The 21,298-nt window shown below is 35.9% G+C and overlaps 1 protein-coding gene across 1 annotated transcript in view; it reads right to left on the reverse strand.

Annotated features, from left to right (window-relative positions):
• The window catches only part of MANEA (mannosidase, endo-alpha), a 32,903-nt gene extending 22,949 nt beyond the window's left edge, over positions 1–9,954 (reverse strand). Inside the window, exons 1-2 of the mRNA XM_011955176.1 lie at positions 9,811–9,954; positions 1,841–2,418 (exon numbers count right to left, since the gene is read on the reverse strand). Of these exons, the coding sequence (XP_011810566.1) occupies positions 1,841–2,384 (544 nt within the window). The 5' untranslated portion in view covers positions 2,385–2,418; positions 9,811–9,954. The remainder of the gene's footprint in view (positions 1–1,840; positions 2,419–9,810) is intronic.
• Positions 9,955–21,298: the final 11,344 nt, after the last annotated feature.

Below are 21,298 nucleotides of genomic sequence, written 5' to 3' on the forward strand. Positions count from 1 at the left end.
GAAAAAAAACATTTGAAAAGATTCTCCTCCCAAAAGCAAATTAGTAAACAGAGATGGACACACACATATACATATTGACCACACACAGGTCAATGCTGTCTTAACTGACCTAGCCTATTTTATGTTATAATACATATAGAACATAGTAACTAAAGCTCTAAGTATACTATAAATTTTATAAATACTTGAAAAAAGTCCATACAAGGGAAACAACTCATCTTGCACATATCTGATATAGATTCATAGAATTCTACAGTGTTTTGTTCATCAAAGATTCTTGTGTTTCTCTAAATACATATCAGCTCCATGGTGAATTCATGCCTCTATGTAGAACTAGAAAAATGTAAGAATACCCAATTTCCTCTTCTAGCTCTACTGGTAGGGGCACTAAAAAGATAAATGAAACTGAAACTGGAAGGTTTTACAAGGACCATATTAACAAACTGAAGAATTTTCAGGCACCAAGTTATATTTTTTCTATAATTCACCTGTGAGACAACATGACTCTATCTAAATATATGTAATTGGAGTGCCAGAAGGAAATGGAAGAGAAAGGTGAAAAGAGGTGGAAACAACAATAAGAATCAGTTAAGTTAAAGGGGCGTATAGTAAAAAGGTACAGTTATAAAATAAGTAAAACAAATGAATAAACTAAGCCAGAAGAAAACATAAAATAGAATAATATGCATATGGAATGTAAGAGAAGAAAAAGAGGGAAAAAAGAAACACATCCTGGCTGACACGGTGAAACCCTGTCTCTACTAAAAAATACAAAAAAACTAGCCGGGCGTGGTGGCGGGCACCTGTAGTCCCAGCTACTCGGGAGGCTGAGGCAGGAGAATGTTGTGAACCCGGGAGGCGGAGCTTTGCAGTGAGCTGAGATCCGGCCACTGCACTCCAGCCCGGGTGACAGAGCGAGACTCCGTCTCAAAAAAGAAACACAGACATGTGGAACAAATGGAAAATAAACAGAAAAATGGCAGATTGAAAATCACGTTTTATTATTACATTAAACATAAATGAAATAGACATTAAGAAAGAAAAGACTATCAGAATAACTTTAAGAAACAGAAAAGTAAGACCGAATTACGACATGCCTAAAATTTGAAACAGCCCAAACACCTATCAACAGGTGAATATAAAAGCAAATTTGCAGGCCGGGCGCGGTGGCTCAAGCCTGTAATCCCAGCACTTTAGGAGGCCGAGGCGGGCGGATCACGAGGTCAGGAGATCGAGACCATCCTGGCTAACATGGTGAAACCCCGTCTCTACTAAAAAATACAAAAAACTAGCGGGGTGAGGTGGCGGGCGCCTGTAGTCCCAGCTATTCGGGAGGCTGAGGCAGGAGAATGGCGTAAACCCGGGAGGCAGAGCTTGCAGTGAGCTGAGATCCGGCCACTGCACTCCAGCCTGGGTGACAGAGCGAGACCCCGTCTCGAAAAAAAAAAAAGAAATATTTTACTTCTTGATTGGGGTGGTATTCAAACAGGTATGTACTTTTGAGTAATATCAATAAGCTGTAAACTTAAAGTGGGAAATTCATTGTATTTTATGAAAATCATAATTTAATAAAATTGAGAAAGTAAATTAGATTAGAAATCAACAATATATCCAGAAATACTCCAAAACTTAAAAATTAAACAATATACACTAAGGGCAGTGTTAAAAGGTGGTTTCCTGGATGTTTAAAATCACACATACAGTTTAATTTGGAGGTATGAGCTTAACAATATAATTAATAATAATGTGAAAATTGACTAGTAATTTAAAGTTACACAAAAAATTATTTATATGCCTATATGCAGACAAAAACACACATATATATATACAGAATAATTACCAATTGAAGCTGAGCGCATTTGTCTCATGTGAGTTTCTATAACAGAAGGATCCCGAGAACTGTAACTTCCCAATTCAGGATAAAAGCTGGAGCCAATGTCATCTGGAGGGTTGTGTCTCCCTTGTGGATAATTCTTGGCTATTCTAGGGTCCCAGTGCTCCAACACTGGATGATTCCAATGTATATATTTACCATCGAATTGTGGATTTCCATACCAACTGTAATAAAATACATGTAGATAATTATTCAGAGGTGGTAGTTCTTCCAAGTTAAGTTCAGGGGTTTTGGAAGGTTTCATAGTGATTTCAACACTTTTTAAATTCTTGGTATTTGTTTCACTGTTGATTCTGTCCCTCTTTCGGAAATCAAAACTTTTCCCCAAATGAATAGTTCGTTGATGAAGTTCTGGAAGAAGGTCAAGTCCAAAAGGAGCTCCAAAAGTAGCTGTATTTGGTCTCAGCATTTTTAAACCCATCATCAGAGAGAAAACAAATAGAATAAAAAGTGCCAAAATGATGCAAGTCCTTCTCCGAAACTTTGCCATGATGACATACTTTAAACTCCAAAATAGTGTTTTGCTGCAATTTATTAAAAAAAGATAATTAGTGTTATCAACATTATTTTCCAATGTATTCAACATGAAAACTGAAATCCATAAATTTCATTACGTTGATTAATATTGATTTCATCATATATTGGTGAAATTAAGAAAGTGAAGTAAGATATTAATTATATCATCATGTACAAATGTCTACAGTAAGGGTCTATGACTAGAATAAACAGCAATATTCATTTGGATATATCACCATATACATGCCAGTTACATTTAGTCAGACGAACCTTTAGGAAATTTTATTTATGAAATTAAAATATGTTTTCCATTACTTGAACAGATTATATGTACACTGAATGTAGGAAGGGAACATTCTATGTATATGAACTAAAATTTTATTTTTAAAAATCATTTATTTATTTATTGTAGAGACAAGGTCTACGTTGACCAAGCTGGTCTTGAACTCTTGGGTTCAAGCAATCCTCCTGTCTGAGCCTCCCACATTACTGGGATTACAAGTATGCATCACCACACCCCTCGCCTTAACTAAAATTTTCTAAATCTAAGTGTAAAATTTACAAATCACAGTTAATAAAAAGGAAATACTTATGAGTATATAAAAATCCCAGTCATTAAACAGATTTTCCAAAACTTTTTTAACTAAGATAACAATTTCATAAAAGGCAAAAATTACAAATTTGGAATAACATTTTGAAGTGAAACAGAATCGGATAAAAATTTTTAAATGACAGTAGAGAAAAAAAGAATAATCACAAGTAAGATATTCCCAATTTTTAAAAGAAATTCAGTAGGCTGGGCATGGTGGCTCATGCCTGTAATCCCAGCACTTTGGGAGGCTGAGGCAGGAGAATCACTTGAGTTCAGGAGTTCGAGACCAGCCTGGACAACCACAGGGAGACTTGATCCCTACAAAGTTTTTTTAAAAATTGGCTGGGCATGGCTGTGTGTGCCTGTAGTTCTCCAGCTACTCATGAGCCTGAGAGGGGTGGATTGCTTGAGCCCAGGACTTGAAGGCTGCAGTGAGCCATGATTGTGCCACCGCACTCCAGCCTGGGTGACAGAGCAAGAAATCAAAAATAAAATTAATTTATGACTCTGCAAATCTTACTGAACAGAGGTTATAAAAAGTAATTTATAACTTCTGAAATGGTACTGTTGTGTTTTTGTTTCAGTAAGTATGTTTATGGACATATATTAATGCAGTGCTACTTGGCTAACTAAGAAAAGACACTACTGTTGTGTGTGTATACATATGTATGAGTATATGTATATAGGTACATATACATCATACGAATGAAGTATTCAAGTCTTTTTATATACAAATTTCTTACTAGAAAGTGATTTGGCACAATGCTGACACTGACTGCTTTATAAAATGTGAGTTCTATGATACATCATGGTGCTGTTATTCTAGAGAATTAAGTTAGAATAGACTAACTCCAATAGAAAAGACAGACAAGTAAAACTTCCTACAAACTGCTGCTTCTATTCTACGTGTATTTAAGAAACACTAAAGTAACCAAGTGTATTTCTTTAACAGCTAAAATCTTAAGGCCAATCCTGTTTAATTGTGAATAGTGAATAATATAAAGAATATAAAAGATTAGTATAAAAGACATAAGTCTAGCTTAGGACATATGTCTAGTTTAAGACATATGTCTAGTTTAAAACATATAAAGCAAACATTCAAAAAGAAATCTGCCAGCTTAAAAGCTCTTTTCCACTTCTTGTGTTTCCTGTGAATCACCAGTCCTGCCCTTCTCCCTGCCTAAGGGCAACTGCTTGACTTTTGTGTTTTCTATTACACCTCTTCTTTCTTTATAGTTTTCCCACCACACAAGCATATCTGACTAAAGTTAATTGCATTTTGTCGGTTTCAAACTTTAAGCAAGTATGGTGTGTGTACATATATACATTATATATGTGTATATATGTATACTATATACATGATACGTATACCATGCATATATATCAAAGCATGCAGCTACATAAACATGTGTATGTGTACACATGCATGTACATACATGTGTATTTACATATTATGCATTTTGTTATATGTGGACACGTCATATTTACATATAATGTAAATATGTATGATTATATATAATTAAATGTATTTAAATTCATAAAACTCTTGGGAAACAGTATTAATTACTACATCTTTTCTGACACTTTACCTGGTATCCTAACTCTTCCACATCCCTGCATTCCATCACATCAGTTCCCTCCCTCTCTAATAAAAAGCTATGTAAATGAACTTTCAGTAAAGGAATAGGTAGACAAGTCTGGAGATTTTGTTTTAATAACTATATACATACTGGTAAAACGTTCCTCCAGAAGGTATCTAATTAATTACAAATGGGGACATAATAACAACGGAAAACCTACCAAAACACCAATTTAAACTAGTGATCAAAATTGACTTTATCAGTTAATTTTGAATAAATAAGTATGACCATTAGTCTCCAGAGAAGCTGTACTGAGAAAAACACAGAATCACTGCTGTGACATTCCTGTTAAAAATTAATCCAGATCCTGCCTCAGCCTCCCAAGTAGCTAGAACTACAGGTGTCAGCCACCAAGCCCGGCTAATTTTTTTGTATGTTTTTTAGTAGAGACAGGGTTTCATGGTGTTAGCCAGGATGGTCTCAATCTCCTGACCTCGTGATCCGCCCGCCTCCGCCTCCCAAAGAGCTGGGATTACAGGCATGAGTCACTGGGCCAGGCCAGGCAGAGCTGGCAGTGAGCAGAGATCGCGCCATGCATTCCAGCTTGGGCAACAGGGCGAGACTCCATCTCAAAAAAAAAAAAAAAAAAATTAAGCCAGATCTAATCACGAAGAAGCATCAGACAATATATTAAAGAGAGGAAACACACATACACATAAACACACATATACATATATGCACACCACATACATACACTATATATAATGTATGCTTACATACAATGCAACATATAATAAGGGCGTGTGTGTGTGTGTGTGTATAATGGTAAGCAAATGTGGTAAAATATTACCATTTGGTGAATGTGCAGGAAAAGTATACAGAAATAGTTTGTGCTATTTATCCCAGCAGTAAACCGAAGGATGTGAGCTGTTAATATACCTGCTTATTTCCGGAAAGGGCTAAGTCATAAGGTCTTTCAAACCCTCTACTCCATGACTCTAGGAAGTGAAATTTCTAAGTGAGTTGTGGCAGTCCTGTTGCACTAACAGGTATAAAAGGATGATACAATCATTTTGGCATGCCATTGTAATTTGTCTGAAATTTTTAAATTATTGACATCACAACAAATATTTCCCTTTGCTTAAAGAAAGGGAGAATTTTGATGAGACATGAACCAAAAATAATATTTTGGATGTAACATCGTATCAACTATTATGATATATAGTATCATATCAACTGTATTGAAGATACACACAGAAGGAAATATACTGAAACATGTAAAATAGTTATGTCTGGGTGATACAACAGTGATTTTCTTACTATTTTCAAAAAGTAGAACATAATACTTCCTGAGGAAACAGTCTGGATAGGTATTCTATAAGGAAAAAAACAATGGTAATGAATGTTGGAAGAGCTACAGAAACAGGAGAAATAACTAACAGATTTAGAAATTAGTAAGGCATTGATTTTTGAAATGTTGACTTCAGCTGAATGACAAGATGCATGAAAGATCAAGATATATAATAAATCTGAAGATGTAAATTCAAATCAGTCACGCTTAGTTGTGTGATCCTGGGTAAGTCACTTAGCTTTCTCTTAAAAAAGAAGGTATCTGTTTTGCCTACTGATAAAACTGTCCTGTGAATCATGCAAGACAATTTGAAACAGTAATATTTTATCAAACAGTAAACACTAATGAATTTATAAATAAATGAAAAGTGAAGAAATATAGGGAAAAAAGGATATTTAAAAAAATTTCTTAGGTTCATTTTCTAGATCTACACATGAATACAAAGCACAAAATGTCCATTTATGGAAGCTGTTTTTTTTTCTCTCTCTCTCCCTCTCTCGCCTATAAATGTAATTTCTTAAGCTGATCCCTCTGTCTTCTCATTTTACATTACTTCATTCATTCAATTAAAATGTGTGTTTATCACATCATTATAGATGACACACAAGTTCAATTTTAAGAGATATCGGCCGGGCGCGGTGGCTCAAGCCTGTAATCCCAGCACTTTGGGAGGCCGAGACGGGCAGATCACGAGGTCAGGAGATCGAGACCATCCTGGTCTACACGGTGAGACCCCGTCTCTACTAAAAAATACAAAAAACTAGCGGGGTGAGGTGGCGGGCGCCTGTAGTCCCAGCTATTCGGGAGGCTGAGGCAGGAGAATGGCGTAAACCCGGGAGGCGGAGCTTGCAGTGAGCCGAGATCGCGCCACTGCACTCCAGCCTGGGCAACAGAGCGAGACTCCGTCTCAAAAAAAAAAAAAAAAAAAAAGAGATATCTACCGGCTGTGGCTCAACCTCAGTATCTCAATTAAGTCATCTTAACCTAAATAAACACAGATGGGCACTGAGATTTAAAATATGAGCTCTGTAGTTGAAATGCCTGAGTTCAAATTCCAGCTATGCCATTTTTTAGTTATCTGACCTACAAAACTGACCTGATATTTCTGAGTTCCTTTCCTCACCTATAAAATGAGCTATTACTTCACTCATAGGATTTTTGTGAGGATAAAATTAGTTAATATTGTAAAACTCTCAGAATCATGTGGCTTAGTATAAGACTAAATAAATATGAGCAATTGTTTATGGTGATGATTAAAGACGGGTGTCTGGGAAGCAATTAAAATAGAACACATTTTATTCTAAGTGCCTATTCTCTATATGACCAACTACTGAAATACTAGTCACCTTCAAGTCAACGTTGAAATGCTGCCTCTTCTTGATAGCTCTCCTGATTCCACAGTGGAAAGTACTTACTCCTCAACTCCTCATATATTTCACTGTTAACAGTATTTACTTTTTAAATTGTCATTTCTTATGTATTATATCATGCTGTGCATTTATATTTATATTCCCTACTAGATTGCTCCTTAAGTTTCAGAAATAGAGTCTTTATCTTCACATTCTAGTAGAGTATAACATATCTTTCACATAGTGTTAAGTGTTCAGCTTAAAAAAATTAATTTCTGGCTCTTTAGTGTTTCATTGGTATTTTGGCAGTATATATAATATATGTGTGTGTATATATGTGTGTGTGTATATATGTATATATAGGCTGTGTGTATATATATACTGACCATATACACACTTGATAAGTTTACAGTATATACTGAACATATTATAAAGAATCATAAAGATCCAATAATTTTAAAAATCCAATTTAATGAAAAAAATTATCTTCAACTCTGCAAAACCACAACGACCCTTGAAATGCCTAAAATGTCTGATCTTGCACGAAAGGGGTGGAGGAACTAATTTAGCTTCAATAAAAGAAAAGTTTTATAAGTCATCATAGAAAAAAAAATTACAAGTTAATTGCAGATATATGTTTCCAAATCAAGGACCTACTCAAAGTATTGGCTACTGAAAATCTGTTTTCTCCTCAAAAGGCTGTTTACATTACTCATACACAATAGGTTCTTTTGAACCTATAGCTTCTATTTTTTTAGTTTTGTGCTTTTAATTCTTTAAAATGCTGACTTGAAGCTTAGTGATGTCTAATAAAAAAATTATTGGACATATCCAGCTAGCTAAGAGACCCCAAGAGATTGAGAAGTAGGGTGGTATGAATTACTACTTCAAAAATTATTTGCTTTTATCATGCAACTCAGAAAATCCAAAAAGACTGCCCCTTTTAATTATTATTAACTAAATTAAATCACACAGATTTTTGGTGCTTTTTAAAAAATATATATTGTTTTCTTCTAATTTTATTTTGCATGAAGCCACCGGAGATAAATATAACTCACTAGTAGAAGACACATCTGGAACTTTCAAAATCAGTTTCCAAATCAATCCTTGCCCAGGTCAGTTTTATTGTAAACACTTGTACCCTCTGGTTAACAGAAACTCAGTTAGGTTTAGATTCATTCTTCCTTTCTAATCTTCACAACAACCTATGAAGTAGAATTTCTTTTAACTTCATTTTACAGATGATGAAACTGAGCAGTTGGTAACTTTTTCAAAAATCTCTGGGTCAGCAAATGGCCAAGCAACCAATCTAAGGTTAATCACCTAGCAAGGAGCAGATCAAGTCTGGCTCAAGAACTCAAGTTCTTGTCTATGCTATTCTGCCTTCCTTCAAGGTATTAGATAAATCGAATTTAGAGGATACACCACAGTTATTTTTGTGACGTAAGATGAAAGCTGCTGCTATATGGTTATGTTTTCAATTAAGGATTGTTTTCATTGTTGTGATTTTTTGTTTTAGGGGGTGTTTCTTTGCATTGAGCCTGGAAATCCACAAATTCACAGCACTCCTGCTTTTTTCAGGTGTGATACACCTGAAATAGACGTATTGTCATGAAAGTGATTTGCAAACAACGTGACACAGTATCACCAATATCTAGGTTTTACTTTATATATTTTTTCAAACTACTGCCCCAAAACTGTAACGTGAAGAGCCTCTTTCAGTCCCGTTTTTCTTATTTTCAAGTTCATAATAAACATTATCCCCCCCCTTGTTGTTTTATAGCACTTCCACATTTTCATGTTTAACACTTATCCGTAGGGTCTTGCAACAACAAAACCAAACAGTTACAACCGCCTGTACTTCAAGTTGCTTCTTTGGAAAAAGGAACACCAAAAACACTAATCCAGCATTGTTGTATCCCCAGACTTAGCAAAGGGTAAGAGTCTAAGATGACAGTGCCAAACACGTTAACAGGTGAATTGAAAAACCATCTCCAATGGCCTCGCCATCCGGCGGTCTCCTCCCGATGCCCAGAAGCGCTGAAACAGGCGACAGCAACCTTTCCGCTGCACCCTGAGCCCAGCAGGCCTCGGTCCTTCCACCCTCCTGGTCGGCTCAAGGCTCAGAGGCAGTCTTGGGGAACAAGGAGAAGGTGCTGAAAAAGGCTTTCATCCGTCCCGAAATTTCCAACTTGTCTGGGAGACGAGGAAAAACCGAGGCGACAGGAGGTTCCGTTTCACGAGGCCGGTGGGGTGGGGATAAAGCAGTGTAAAAGGCAGCAGAACTAACGCAGACTAATACAGGCGTAAGAGTGACAGCGTAGGTTAATGGGGGGCCTGGGGGCTACAGACTCGACGCTCGGCGCCACCAGCTGCCTGCCAGAGGGGCGCCCGGGTCAAAGGACGCCAGGAGGAAAGCCGCCACCAGATTGGTTGGCGGGCGAGCGCGCAGGCGCCCGCGGTGGACCTCGTGCCCCCTGCCGCCACCGCCGCCGCCTCCACGGGGTCCGAATCCTGCAGCTACTCACCAGCGTCGGGTAATCCGCTTCCTGCGGGGACTCGGCCAGAGGAGAGGTTGAGACCCCGAACAGAGAGCAGACTGCAGCCGCGCCGCGCCGCGAGCCCAGGCAGCCCTTCCTCCCCGAAGGCGCGCGCAGAGCGTTCCGGAAGCTTTCAGGGGAGGGACGGGCAGGGGCGGGGTCACGGAGCGGGCGGGGCTCCAGGGGTCTCCCCGAGCCTCCAGTAGCGGGTCTAAGAGGCCTAGGGCGGGAGCGGCGCGGAAGAGAAGACTGCGTTTCGGGGCTTTCTGTAAGAGAGGAAAGACGTGTAGATGCACTCCCGTCCTATTTCTGCAAGTAGAACTCGCTGCCCTTAGAAACGGTCTTCTGAGGCTCAGTTGGGCGGCTCTAACTGTATTACAGAGGACACATTTTTGTTTGTTTTTATGTGAAACATTCACAAGTTACTTGTAACCCGAGTATACTGGTTTTCAAACTTTCTAAGTTGAGGGACTGTTTTGATTTTTTGAAAAACAGAACTTTACTTGGAAGCCCAAGGTAGGCAGATGCAGATGGCGTTTTTAATTTGCGAATGTATTCTATAAAGTCACAGCTGTACTGAAATAGTAGAAATAATTGACGATAAGTCAGATGTAAAGAACAAGAACTTTTGAAATAGGATTACAACTGAAGGTTTCCGTCTTACATTCGCTTCAGAAAACAAGAAAATGCTATCTTTTATTTGCTTGCATAGTAACAGGAAATCCTTATTCAAGCTAGAACTTGCTGATGTGAACAGTTTTATAATGGCTCTCCTTAAAAATACTTTTTACACCAATTTTAATTGGGAAATATACATATGAGTATATATCATATGCATATCTTAAAGAAGAAGAATGAAAAATGCCCAGGTACCCACTACAGAGCTTAAGAAAAAAAATACCAATATTTTTGAAGCCTTCTAGAAAGGCCTCTCTGAAGCATCTCCTTCCTTCCATTCACCGTTATGATGATTTTTATATTGCTTATTCCGTTGCATTTCTGAAAATAGTTACATATGTACGATTCCCTAAAAATACTTTTTTCCTGGTTTTATATTTTATATGTGAATCATTCTTCCTTTTTCCCCTTTTTTCACTACGCATTTAGATTTTGAGAGGTTTTGAGATTCGTCTATATACAAGTCCGTTTCCCATTAACTAGACTGGCACATCGTTGTCCTTCTGCTATTGTTAGACTTTTAAGTTTTTGCTGGCAAGAGCATCTGATTGCTCTTTTAATTTGCATTTGCCCTTTTTTTAAAGCCTGTTCTTAATTTTGTCTCATTTTTTATTAAATTGCTTGCTTTTGAAAATTATTTTGTAGATAATATTTAGTTTTTCTAGTTTAATTCTCTCTTGTAAGTTACATGTGTTTCAAATGTCTTCTCTTAGTTTATGGACTGTCCAGTTCTTATGATGTTTCTTGATTGTCAAAAGCTTTATACTTCAGTATACAGCTTTTTGAATTTAATAATATTTTACATTTTAATTTTGTGCTTTTTGCTTTCTTGCTTACAAGATTCTTCCCAATATAAGATCAGAAAGTATTCTTTCTTCTACAAGTTTAAAAGTTTAATTGTAACAATTTTAGACAAAGGACAAATAATAACATAATGAACACCCATGCACTCAACTCTATGTATTAAAACATTTTGCAAGCCCTTCCTCCTAATGATTCTTCTCTAAAATTGCTTTAACTATACTTGGCTCTTTACTCTTTCATTTAAATTTTAGGATGAGCCAGCCAAGATCCATTTTTAAAAATTGGATTTTAATTGGGCATTTTATTCAACTTAAGAATTGAATTTAAAGATTATTTTAGTGACATCTCTTATCTATGAACATGGTATATTTATTTTATTCAGGTACTTTATGTGCTACTATGCTTTGTAATTTATTGACTATCTTTCATTATATTGCCTCCTAGTTTTATTACTAAAATTAGAGATCTCTGTCTTTAAACTCTATTTGCTAATTGTTCAGTCACATTGTATTAAAAGAGCATCAATTTCAATATATTGGTACCATCTCCAGAAGCTTTGCTGAATTTTTTTGATTGCTTGCTTTATTTCCTTGTTACATCTTTGGATGACCTATATAGGTAATCATATCATTTGTAAGTAAGAATAATGGTTTCCTTCTTTCTCTTTTTAAACCACTTATTCAGTTTTTTCTTTTATTTATTAACAGAGCATCCAGTGCAATGTTTAATGGAAGTAGTAATGGCATTCTTGTCCCATTCCTCTCTTTACTGCGATACGGCTAACATTTTATAATGATAACAATGTTTGCTGTGGGTTTTTGGTAAATACTTTATCAGGATTATTAAGTGTTCAGTTTGCAGTTCATAATGTTTCATTGTTTGCTTTGTTTTTAACCATGAGTGACAGCTTAATTGATTAAATACTTTTCATGCATCCATTGAGATAATCATTGTCTCCTATTCTAATATATTTATGGGAATGATTAATACATTTTCTGATGTCAAATGAGAGGGAGAGGATTTTATTTTATAAATATGTTAATGCATGCTCACTTGCTTAAGAACCGGGCACTTTATGACTGCCAGTGTAAATAAATAAGGGCAAGTAGATTCTCATTGCATCACCCTCTGTATCTGTCAGATTCATTGCACAATGGTGTTTATAAACTGGATTAGAATTGCTGCTAATGCCCCATCTTGTAACTCTGACTGCTCTACCTATCCCCTGCTATTGTCAGGGAATGTTGAGGTGGCAATGATAGAAATAATGTTGTTAATATTCTTTTTTTCTTTCACATCACTTTTTTCACAAAGTGTTTTTATGTAGTTTTTTTTTTTTTTTTTGACATCACTGGAAAGTAAGCAAACATGTTTTGTTATAATTATCACATATATAATGTTTTTGCATTCTGAATCTTGATTTTATTTTCAAATATGGGATGGCCATAATAGCTGCCACATCCAATTTTTTTTATCTCTCATGTATACATTTATTTTTAATTAGTTCAATAATTTTCTGAATGTAAACAATATAGAATTTAGTAAGTTAATAAGCACTGATGGGAAAGGTCTCCAAGATAAATGAGCAAGTGATTAGTATGTTATTACTTACAAGAGAAGTTCGTGTTATATTAATATAAATTTTAAATATATATGTGCATGTATGATATATAAAAATATCTGGAAGGATATATGCATTGTTACCCATAGTGATGTAAGGGCAGGGGAATGAAGAATTTTTTTTTTTTACTCTCTGTAGTGCTGTTTTTTTTTTTAATATAAGCCCATATTTATGTATTTTTTAAATTAAAAATACACCACCAGAAGAATATGCCATTCATCTAACAGATGGTTTCTTGGAAGGAAAAAGAGCTGCATATAAATTCATTTGTATCGTAAATATACTTTTTTTATTTTTTAGCCACATGAATTAAGCATTTCATTTAATTATCAAGGACCACCTTAAATATTACTTTAAAAAATTCAGTCCTGTATTGAAAATAGGTATCCTGAAAACTTCCAGAACATTATTCGGAACACCTGTTTCCCCAACTAAGCTAAATCCATTGCCAGATGCTGAATAGACTTCGCCCATTACCACTTTGTATTTCTTGATAGTCTTATGTTTCCATCTTCCATCGTAATGTGTTCAGCTCAGCTTCCTAGAAACATTTGAACAATGGTTTAGAAAAATTTGCCTAATAATCTGGCACCCTCCAGATTTTTAACAGTGAATAATGTTACTTGTGCAAGTCAGAATCTGATACCAATTAAATGGTGACAGCTTTGCCAATAAATAAGAATATGCTCTTCCATGGCTAGGAAGGGAGACTGCCACAGCTGACATAAACAGACATTTTAAGTGTGTTGCATCAGGAGTAATCAGTCACTGAGAGTCCAAAGACAAAAATGATCCAAAGAAGGAAGAATGAAAAAAAAAAAAATCCCCTGTTTTTTTCTTTTTTGTCAAATTCTTGTATGGAAGGATTCTAACACAATAAACTAATAGTAGCCTTTGGTTTATTCTAAAGGCATTTATTAAAATCATAGTCCCCACCCCACAAGATCCTTGAGGTTAATCCTATCTTGCTACTAGAAAAGCAGCAGCCGTTTATCTTATCTTTTGACATCAGCATTGAAAAGTCTTCTTTGTATTTCCCAGACCTAAGCAAACAGTTATACCTTCAACCATCTTTTTCTTGCCCCTATTTCAATGGGCCCTATTGTTTGTCTCCTGATTATTTCATGTCTATTTTTCCCCTGTCCTAGAAGTTTCATTAGTATTTCCTAGCCATATGCCATTTATATCTTTGCTCATTATTCCTCTCACTGAAGATGAGAAATCAATTTCTGTCCATATCCTCTCCACTTACATTAATCAGAGATATATTTTGTAAGCAATAGAAACTGAATCTGGAAAACCTAAAAACAAATAGACTATGCAAAAAGTTACAGAATTTAGCATGAAGATGAAGGCTAGTACATTAGGTAATGGCAATGGGTAGGAAACAAGAGGGGCTAGGAAATTGGGAACACAGCCTCATATAACAGTATAGATTAGGGCACTGCTGCTTTCAGGGCTGCCCTGAACTCAATGCTGCTGACACCACTATGAGTGACTTCTCAACTCTGCCTGTGTTATCTACCTTGTTGCTTCAAGATTCAAATTTTGGATTGAGATCATTTGATTAGCTTACTCTAGGCTGTATGTCTTTTCCTCCATAGCCTCCTTGAAGTAGAGCCCAGAACTTCTGGCTTATTTAATGGGAAATTGGGCATAAAACACACAATACATTATTCTTCCAAAAACTTGAAGGATCTTTAGATTCTAAGTAGTAACAAAATAAAATAAATCCCCAAATAGTCCAATTATCCATCACCGTATGCTTCACTGTCCATATAAAGTCTATTTTATACTTACTGATTATTTTATTCTTTTAATCCCTATACATTTATAGGGAGTAATATGAAACAGCAATAATTTCTTAATTAACTAAATTGTTCTGTTCTTTTCATCATATCTTGTGTTTATGAAGGTGTAACTGGGATATTCCTTGACACAATTTCGGATGCAAAGAATGTAACTCCAAGAAGTGCCATGAGTAAAACACTAAAGTTTCCACCAGTTTATAGCATTAGATAATTAAGAAAGCCAAACTTTCATTGTTCCCCCTAATGCTCTAATCCTTTCACTACACCTACCAGCATCCTGACAGCAAGGAATCCATTCTAACTCTATCTCACATAAATTCACGAACTGTGATCAGACCAAGGAAAAAACTTGCCTTGGTAGGCCATGATTAAAATTCACTGGCCTCGTAGTGGTCACAGGTTTTAGGGTGACTTCTTGATGCATTAGATAAGGCTGTTCTAAGAATTGATGCACATAACCCAGAATTAAACTCGGTGTAGGTAACTTCTAACTAAACAGGCCAAGCCCCTTTGGTGAAAGTTTTTCTCATTCTCTGATCCAAGTACTTGCCCAGGTCATGGCCCTCCTGAGTGATGGATATGGGAGAGGGTTCTGCCTTCCCGAATAAAGAAGGCAGAAAGTTCACCTCTGATTGAATGATGCTGTTAGATGCCAATGCATTGATTTACTAGATATGGAATATTTCTCCTTAAGGAAACCCTATCCTGAAGGAAGCCCTATTCTGCAAACAGGCATGGTGGCAGCTAAGGCAGATGCATGTCTTTAGTGGAAACCAGAGCCAGCAGGAAGATGTAGCACTTCCTGAGTTCGGAAATGACTTCACCAGTTGACATAGGGCCTCTCAGTGTGTTGATGGAAGGAAGTCCCATGTTTTATGATTGAGCATTAGTGTCATACCACAATCAGCCACTCCCCAAATGTTGCATCACTCAAACTCCAGGTTTTACGGAGAATTTCCTAAGGTATTAGGTTTGGGTTTCTTCCTTCGTAGGATGCCATGGGTTATTTAAACAAACCAACCTAATCTTTCTCTTGCCATGATACCACCCTCTTCTGCCATGCAAAAAGAAGCAGTTTGCAAAAGTCAGTAAAAGAAAAAAAAATGCCTTGTTATTTCTCAAAATAGATGAGCTCACTTGTCTTCTATTTATATAAGAGAGACCACAGTAATTCTTCTCAACAGTATCAGCTACAAGGTGATTTTCTGTGCCTGCTTATTCTAAGAAGTAGCTGGCAATTTCTCTTGTTAAAAGAGAAAAAGAAAAAAATATACATTTACTCACTGATAAACATTTTCCTGTTAGAGAACCCAATTAAATAGCAGGCCTGTGTTGTATACATCTTTTATACACCCTGTAATGTCAGGTTCCATGAAAGCAGTTCCAGAGATTGTCTAATTCAGAGCTGGGGCTCCAACCCCCAACACATAGTAGATGCTTATAGGCTTATAGTAGGATGATAAAAATTCACAAAGATATAGAAGTCCTAATCCTCTGAACCAGTGAATAATAATTCAAATGGCAAAAGGGACTTTGCAGGTGTGAGGAAGGATCTTGAGATGAGAATTGTCTGGATGGGCCCTAAATATAATCACATGCGTCTTTATAACAGGGAGGCAAAGGGAGATTTGACAAAGAAGAAGGCAGTGGGACTACTGAAAAATGCTAGGCTGTGGGCTTTGAAGATCAGACCAGGGACCAAAAGTAAAGGAAAGCAAGTATTTAATTCAAGCTCTAAAAGCTGGAAAAGGCAAGAAAAACCTTCAGAAGGGAGAGTGACCATGATAATACCTCAATTTCAGCCCAGTGAAACTGACTTCAGACTTCTGACCTCCTGAACTGCAGGAGAATAAATGTATGCTTTTTAAACTACGAAGTTTCTGCTAATTTGTTCTAGCAGCCACAGGAAACTAATACAGTTTTCAACAAATATATGTTGAATAAAAAAATCAATGAACAGTAGGGATTCAGTAAATATTACATTAATTATAAGATGCCCAGATTGGTTCTTTGAATGTGAGAGAGACATCATTCTTTAAGTGTATCTGCAGAGTGAAAGCTAAATGCATTAATATAAACAGTTCTTATTTACCAATTTTTATTCTGGTTGTTTTTGTTGGTTTTGTTTTGTTGAGATGGGCAAATATGTTAGCTTCATAATAATTTTTTTTATTTTGTTATGCATTTATTCACAATGTTGAGGGGTGCCTACTTTCAGAATACATATATTCATGACAAATCTCTACCTCCTAGGAGTTTGCCATCTACCAAGAAACACAGAGATACACAGTGTGTGGTTTATATTATCTACTTACCACTGTTTGGGTTACTTTAATTGTTTGTGCCCCTGCAAGGCAGTCTTTTTTTTTTTTTTTTTTGAGACGGAGTCTCGCTGTGTTGCCCAGGCTGGAGTGCAGTGGCCGAATCTCAGCTCACTGCAAGCTCCGCCTCCTGGGTTCACGCCATTCTCCTGCCTCAGCCTCCCGAGTAGCTGGGACTACAGGCGCCCGCCACCTCGCCCAGCTAGTTTTTTGTATTTTTAGTAGAGACGGGGTTTCACCGTGTTAGCCAGGATGGTCTCGATCTCCTGACCTCGTGATCCGCCCGTCTCGGCCTCCCAAAGTGCTGGATTACAGGCTTGAGCCACCGCGCCCGGCCCAAGGCAGTCTTTTCTGCATTCATCTATTTACAGCATCTAGCACAATGCTTTCCACATAGCTAGACTTCAGAAATACTTAATTGAATGTATCTAGTGGCCAGAAATTCATGCTTTATTGACTGAATAAGGAATTAAGGAAACACAGTGTAAGAGTGTGTGGGGGGCAGTGTGTATTTGTGTGTGTGTGTGTTTATACATATGTATGATAATTTGGTGGTAACATTTTGCTGTTCTTTGTTTTCAAAATAAATTCCCTGAGTATGATGTCTTTTAAAATAAGGATATGCAACAATAAAAGTAAAGTTTATCGATTTACCATTTATAATTTTACAGCAAAAATTTTTATATATAAATATGCTTATATTTTATATAAATTATTTGTACCTATGTATTCATATAATCTATATGTATTTATATATAGTTTTATATGTATTCTATATATGTGCTATCTCTAATATTTTCTGATTCATAGAAAAAGATAATGTGCTCCCAAAAATATGTGATAAAAATACATAATACAAATTTTGTACATACATTTGTACTGCTTTTGTGGGTATAGAATTTGTTACGAGATACAACATGTCTTTATTCCACAACATTGACTTTTTTTACGATTTATATAACTTGATCAGGAAAAGTATAGAAATAAAGATCAAAACAATGTGAAAATAGTGACTATAAAATATTTTTCAAGTGACAATCAGTGATATTATTTCATTAAAAACACAAGATAAGGAAATTTTATTCTAGGTGGGTTTATTTACCAAGTAACAAAATATTTTGGCTTCTCTTAATTTTTTATCCTTCAATTGTGATTTCTTTCTGCATATGTTCAAGCTCCCCAGATAACTCTCATCTTCCTAGTGGTCGCTGTGGCATTTTTGCCTCCAGACCTGAGATTTATTTTCCCTCAAGCTCCTACTGTGGGCAGCTCAGTGGTATTCCCTATACTAATCTGTAGCTCCAAAAGCTCTTACTGCCTGGCAGTACCTGGCTTAGGCTGCTTATTAACTTCCTGTCTAATTTCCACAGTCTTAACATCTGGATTTATGGCAACTCATAGAATTCTAGACTATTAAGAGACACTAAGTTTGAGCAGGACAGTGTTTATTTTACTTAGTAGAATAATCTCTTCTACAACATTCCAAACAGGTGGTAGCTATACATTGAACAACCAAGAATAGGTGACTGATTCTCACAAAGTCGGGACAAATTGCTGCAATATTTTTATCAAAATAATTCTAAATGAGTTTCCTAATTTCTTCCATACAGGTTTCCTAGCTCTCTTTATGAAGCTTTACAAAATACTGTAATACCTCTTCCAAACAAAAATAAATAAATGAATATGTTTCTAATTTTCTTTCAAAACATTTTGACCCCTTTAAAAATTCTCTGCAACTTTGCAATACATCTTGATAATATCTTTAAGTGTGACAGCCAGAATAGAATAAAGAAATGAATTGCCAGTACAGAATACAGTCTATTTTAGAAAATATTGCCAGTGCAACCTGATATGCCCAGTCAGGAGGAAAGAAAGGCACTGATTCTTCATATCAACCCTACTCTAAATTTTAAGGGGAAAACTTTTGGTGAACACAGTTCTGGGTGAACTAACTAATGTGGCTACACAACCTCTCCCACACAAAGAAATGCTAAATCAGGTGTAATTTTAAAATACTTGGTTTTAATATGTAGCCTGAGAAGGGGAGAGAGAAAAAAATTCTAAGTGTCAAGAACAAGTAGAGAATTTGAAGCCAGTGACTTGGTGGAGAAGATTAGACATGGATGAAAGACTCTTTCCTATTCTGAAGCTGTAGCATTCAGCCAAGGAAATGTGACAACTTATTCTTGCATCATAAGAATTTTTTTTTTAATTTGACAGAATTGCAAAGAGAACTTACAAAGTTAATCATATTAAGATTGGTAACATGCTTCTACCAGAAATAATAGGTAAAGTATAAAAATCATAGGATATAGATTATTTCAACTAAGCACTTAAGGGAATTTATTTATTGTACATGCATAGCATCCTGTACCTGAAAAAATAATTCACTTTATTTTAGATAACATTAGTATGTAGAAAACCTTAACACATTCTAGGCCACAAAAGGTTGTTTCAGGAAATACCAAATAATAACATATAAACTGTATTATTTGACAAATATTCATTGAAATTAATAAACAGTAACAAAACAGTAGCCACTCATCAGTTATGGGAATTAAATGACACAAACCAATGGTTCATGGATTAAAAAAGAACTAAAAGTAGAGATTATATTTAGAATAAAATTATTTTAAAAGGGCTTTATGTTAAAATATGAACATTAATGTGAACCCAAAAAGTCAAAGAAAGGGAGAAATAGTGGTAACAGAAGAAAGTAATAAAATAGAAAATAAAGATACAAGAGTCTTTAAAAAAATAAACTATTAAAAATAAATAGGCCTCCAACAGAAATTAGGGAGGGCAAGAAAAGGAACATATAATACCAGGAATTGAAAAGGAGAAAAGTATCATGAGCTTTTAAAAAGTCATCAGAGAATGCTAAGAATAACTTAATGCCAGAACATTTGAAAACTTAGATGTTAATATCTTTAAAATGTATAAATGGCCAAAGCACACTCAAGAATAGGAAACCTGGGTGGGTGCGGTGGCTCACACTTCTAATCCTAGCACTTTGAGAGGCCCAGGCAAGTGAATCACGAGGTCAGGAGTTTGAGACCAGCTTGGCCAACATGGTGAATCCCAATCTCTACTAAAAATACAAAAAATTAACTGGGCATGGTGGTGGGTACCTGTAATCCCAGCTATTTGGGAGGTTAAGGCAAGGCAGGAGAATTGCTTGAACCTGGGAGACAGGAGGTTTCAGTGAGCCAAGCTCACACCACTGCACTACAGCCTGGGCGACAGTGCGAGGCTTGTCTCAAAAAAAAAAAAAAAAAAAAAAGAGAAAAGAAAAGGAAACCCAAACAGACCAATAAAAATTTAAGAATGGGTCATTAATCAAATGTATACTCACATTAACCAAAATAGTTATAATAATAGCATCAACTACAGTGGCAATAATGTAAATAATAGCAAGAACCCATTAGGCATATGAAGTTTTACAAGAGATAACTAATAAACATTCAGGGAAACAAACAGAATAACCTTTTATCTCAGGCAAGTAGGGCTAAATTTTACCTGAGTGGTGGGCACATGCATTTTATACTTTTAGCAAATTAAAAATATTCTGTAATTTAAAAACAAAAGTAAGATCTAGGAGGAATTTAGGAACACTTGATAAGAATAATTTTAAGTATATTCTCCATGAAAGACTTTTCTAAGTCAGACTTGATTGGAGACTTACGTTAACTCAGTGCATAGTAGCTATTAGGTATTCATAAATTGTCCCAAGACATCTCTCTGTTTTCATTTAGGTCGCTTAGAAACTAGTACTCTCAGAACATGGAGTGGAAAGGGTGATCATGGTAGCAACAGACTGAGGAGTGAATTTGCACTTGTGACAAGTGTAGGGAACTTGATCTATTGTGGTACAGGAAGTGTCGAGTTGAACATGTAGAGTTAGCTGCCTAGTCAGTTGAGTTTAAACACAAATCTTTGAGACCTAGGAGTATGGATGTTTTTATTAAAAATTGTCCTTAAATGTTTTCTGAATTAATAACTTTTATATTGCCAATTTATCTTAGACAGTAAGAAAATCTACTAGGGCAAGAGGACATTCTCATAAAATCCTGTATGGATCTCTAATGTGTCCCATTAGAATACATGTGGGGGTCATAAAAAGAAGAAATAATGGTACTCAATAGCTGTAAAAGTAATTTTGAGTCCTGGAAAGGGCAAAGGCCATGGCATTAAGATGACTGATAATATCCAGTTGTAGCCAGGATGTGGAATATGTGTAT

Source organism: Colobus angolensis, unplaced genomic scaffold, assembly GCF_000951035.1.
Source record: "Colobus angolensis palliatus isolate OR3802 unplaced genomic scaffold, Cang.pa_1.0 Scaffold398, whole genome shotgun sequence".
Classification (NCBI taxonomy): Eukaryota; Metazoa; Chordata; class Mammalia; order Primates; family Cercopithecidae; genus Colobus; species Colobus angolensis.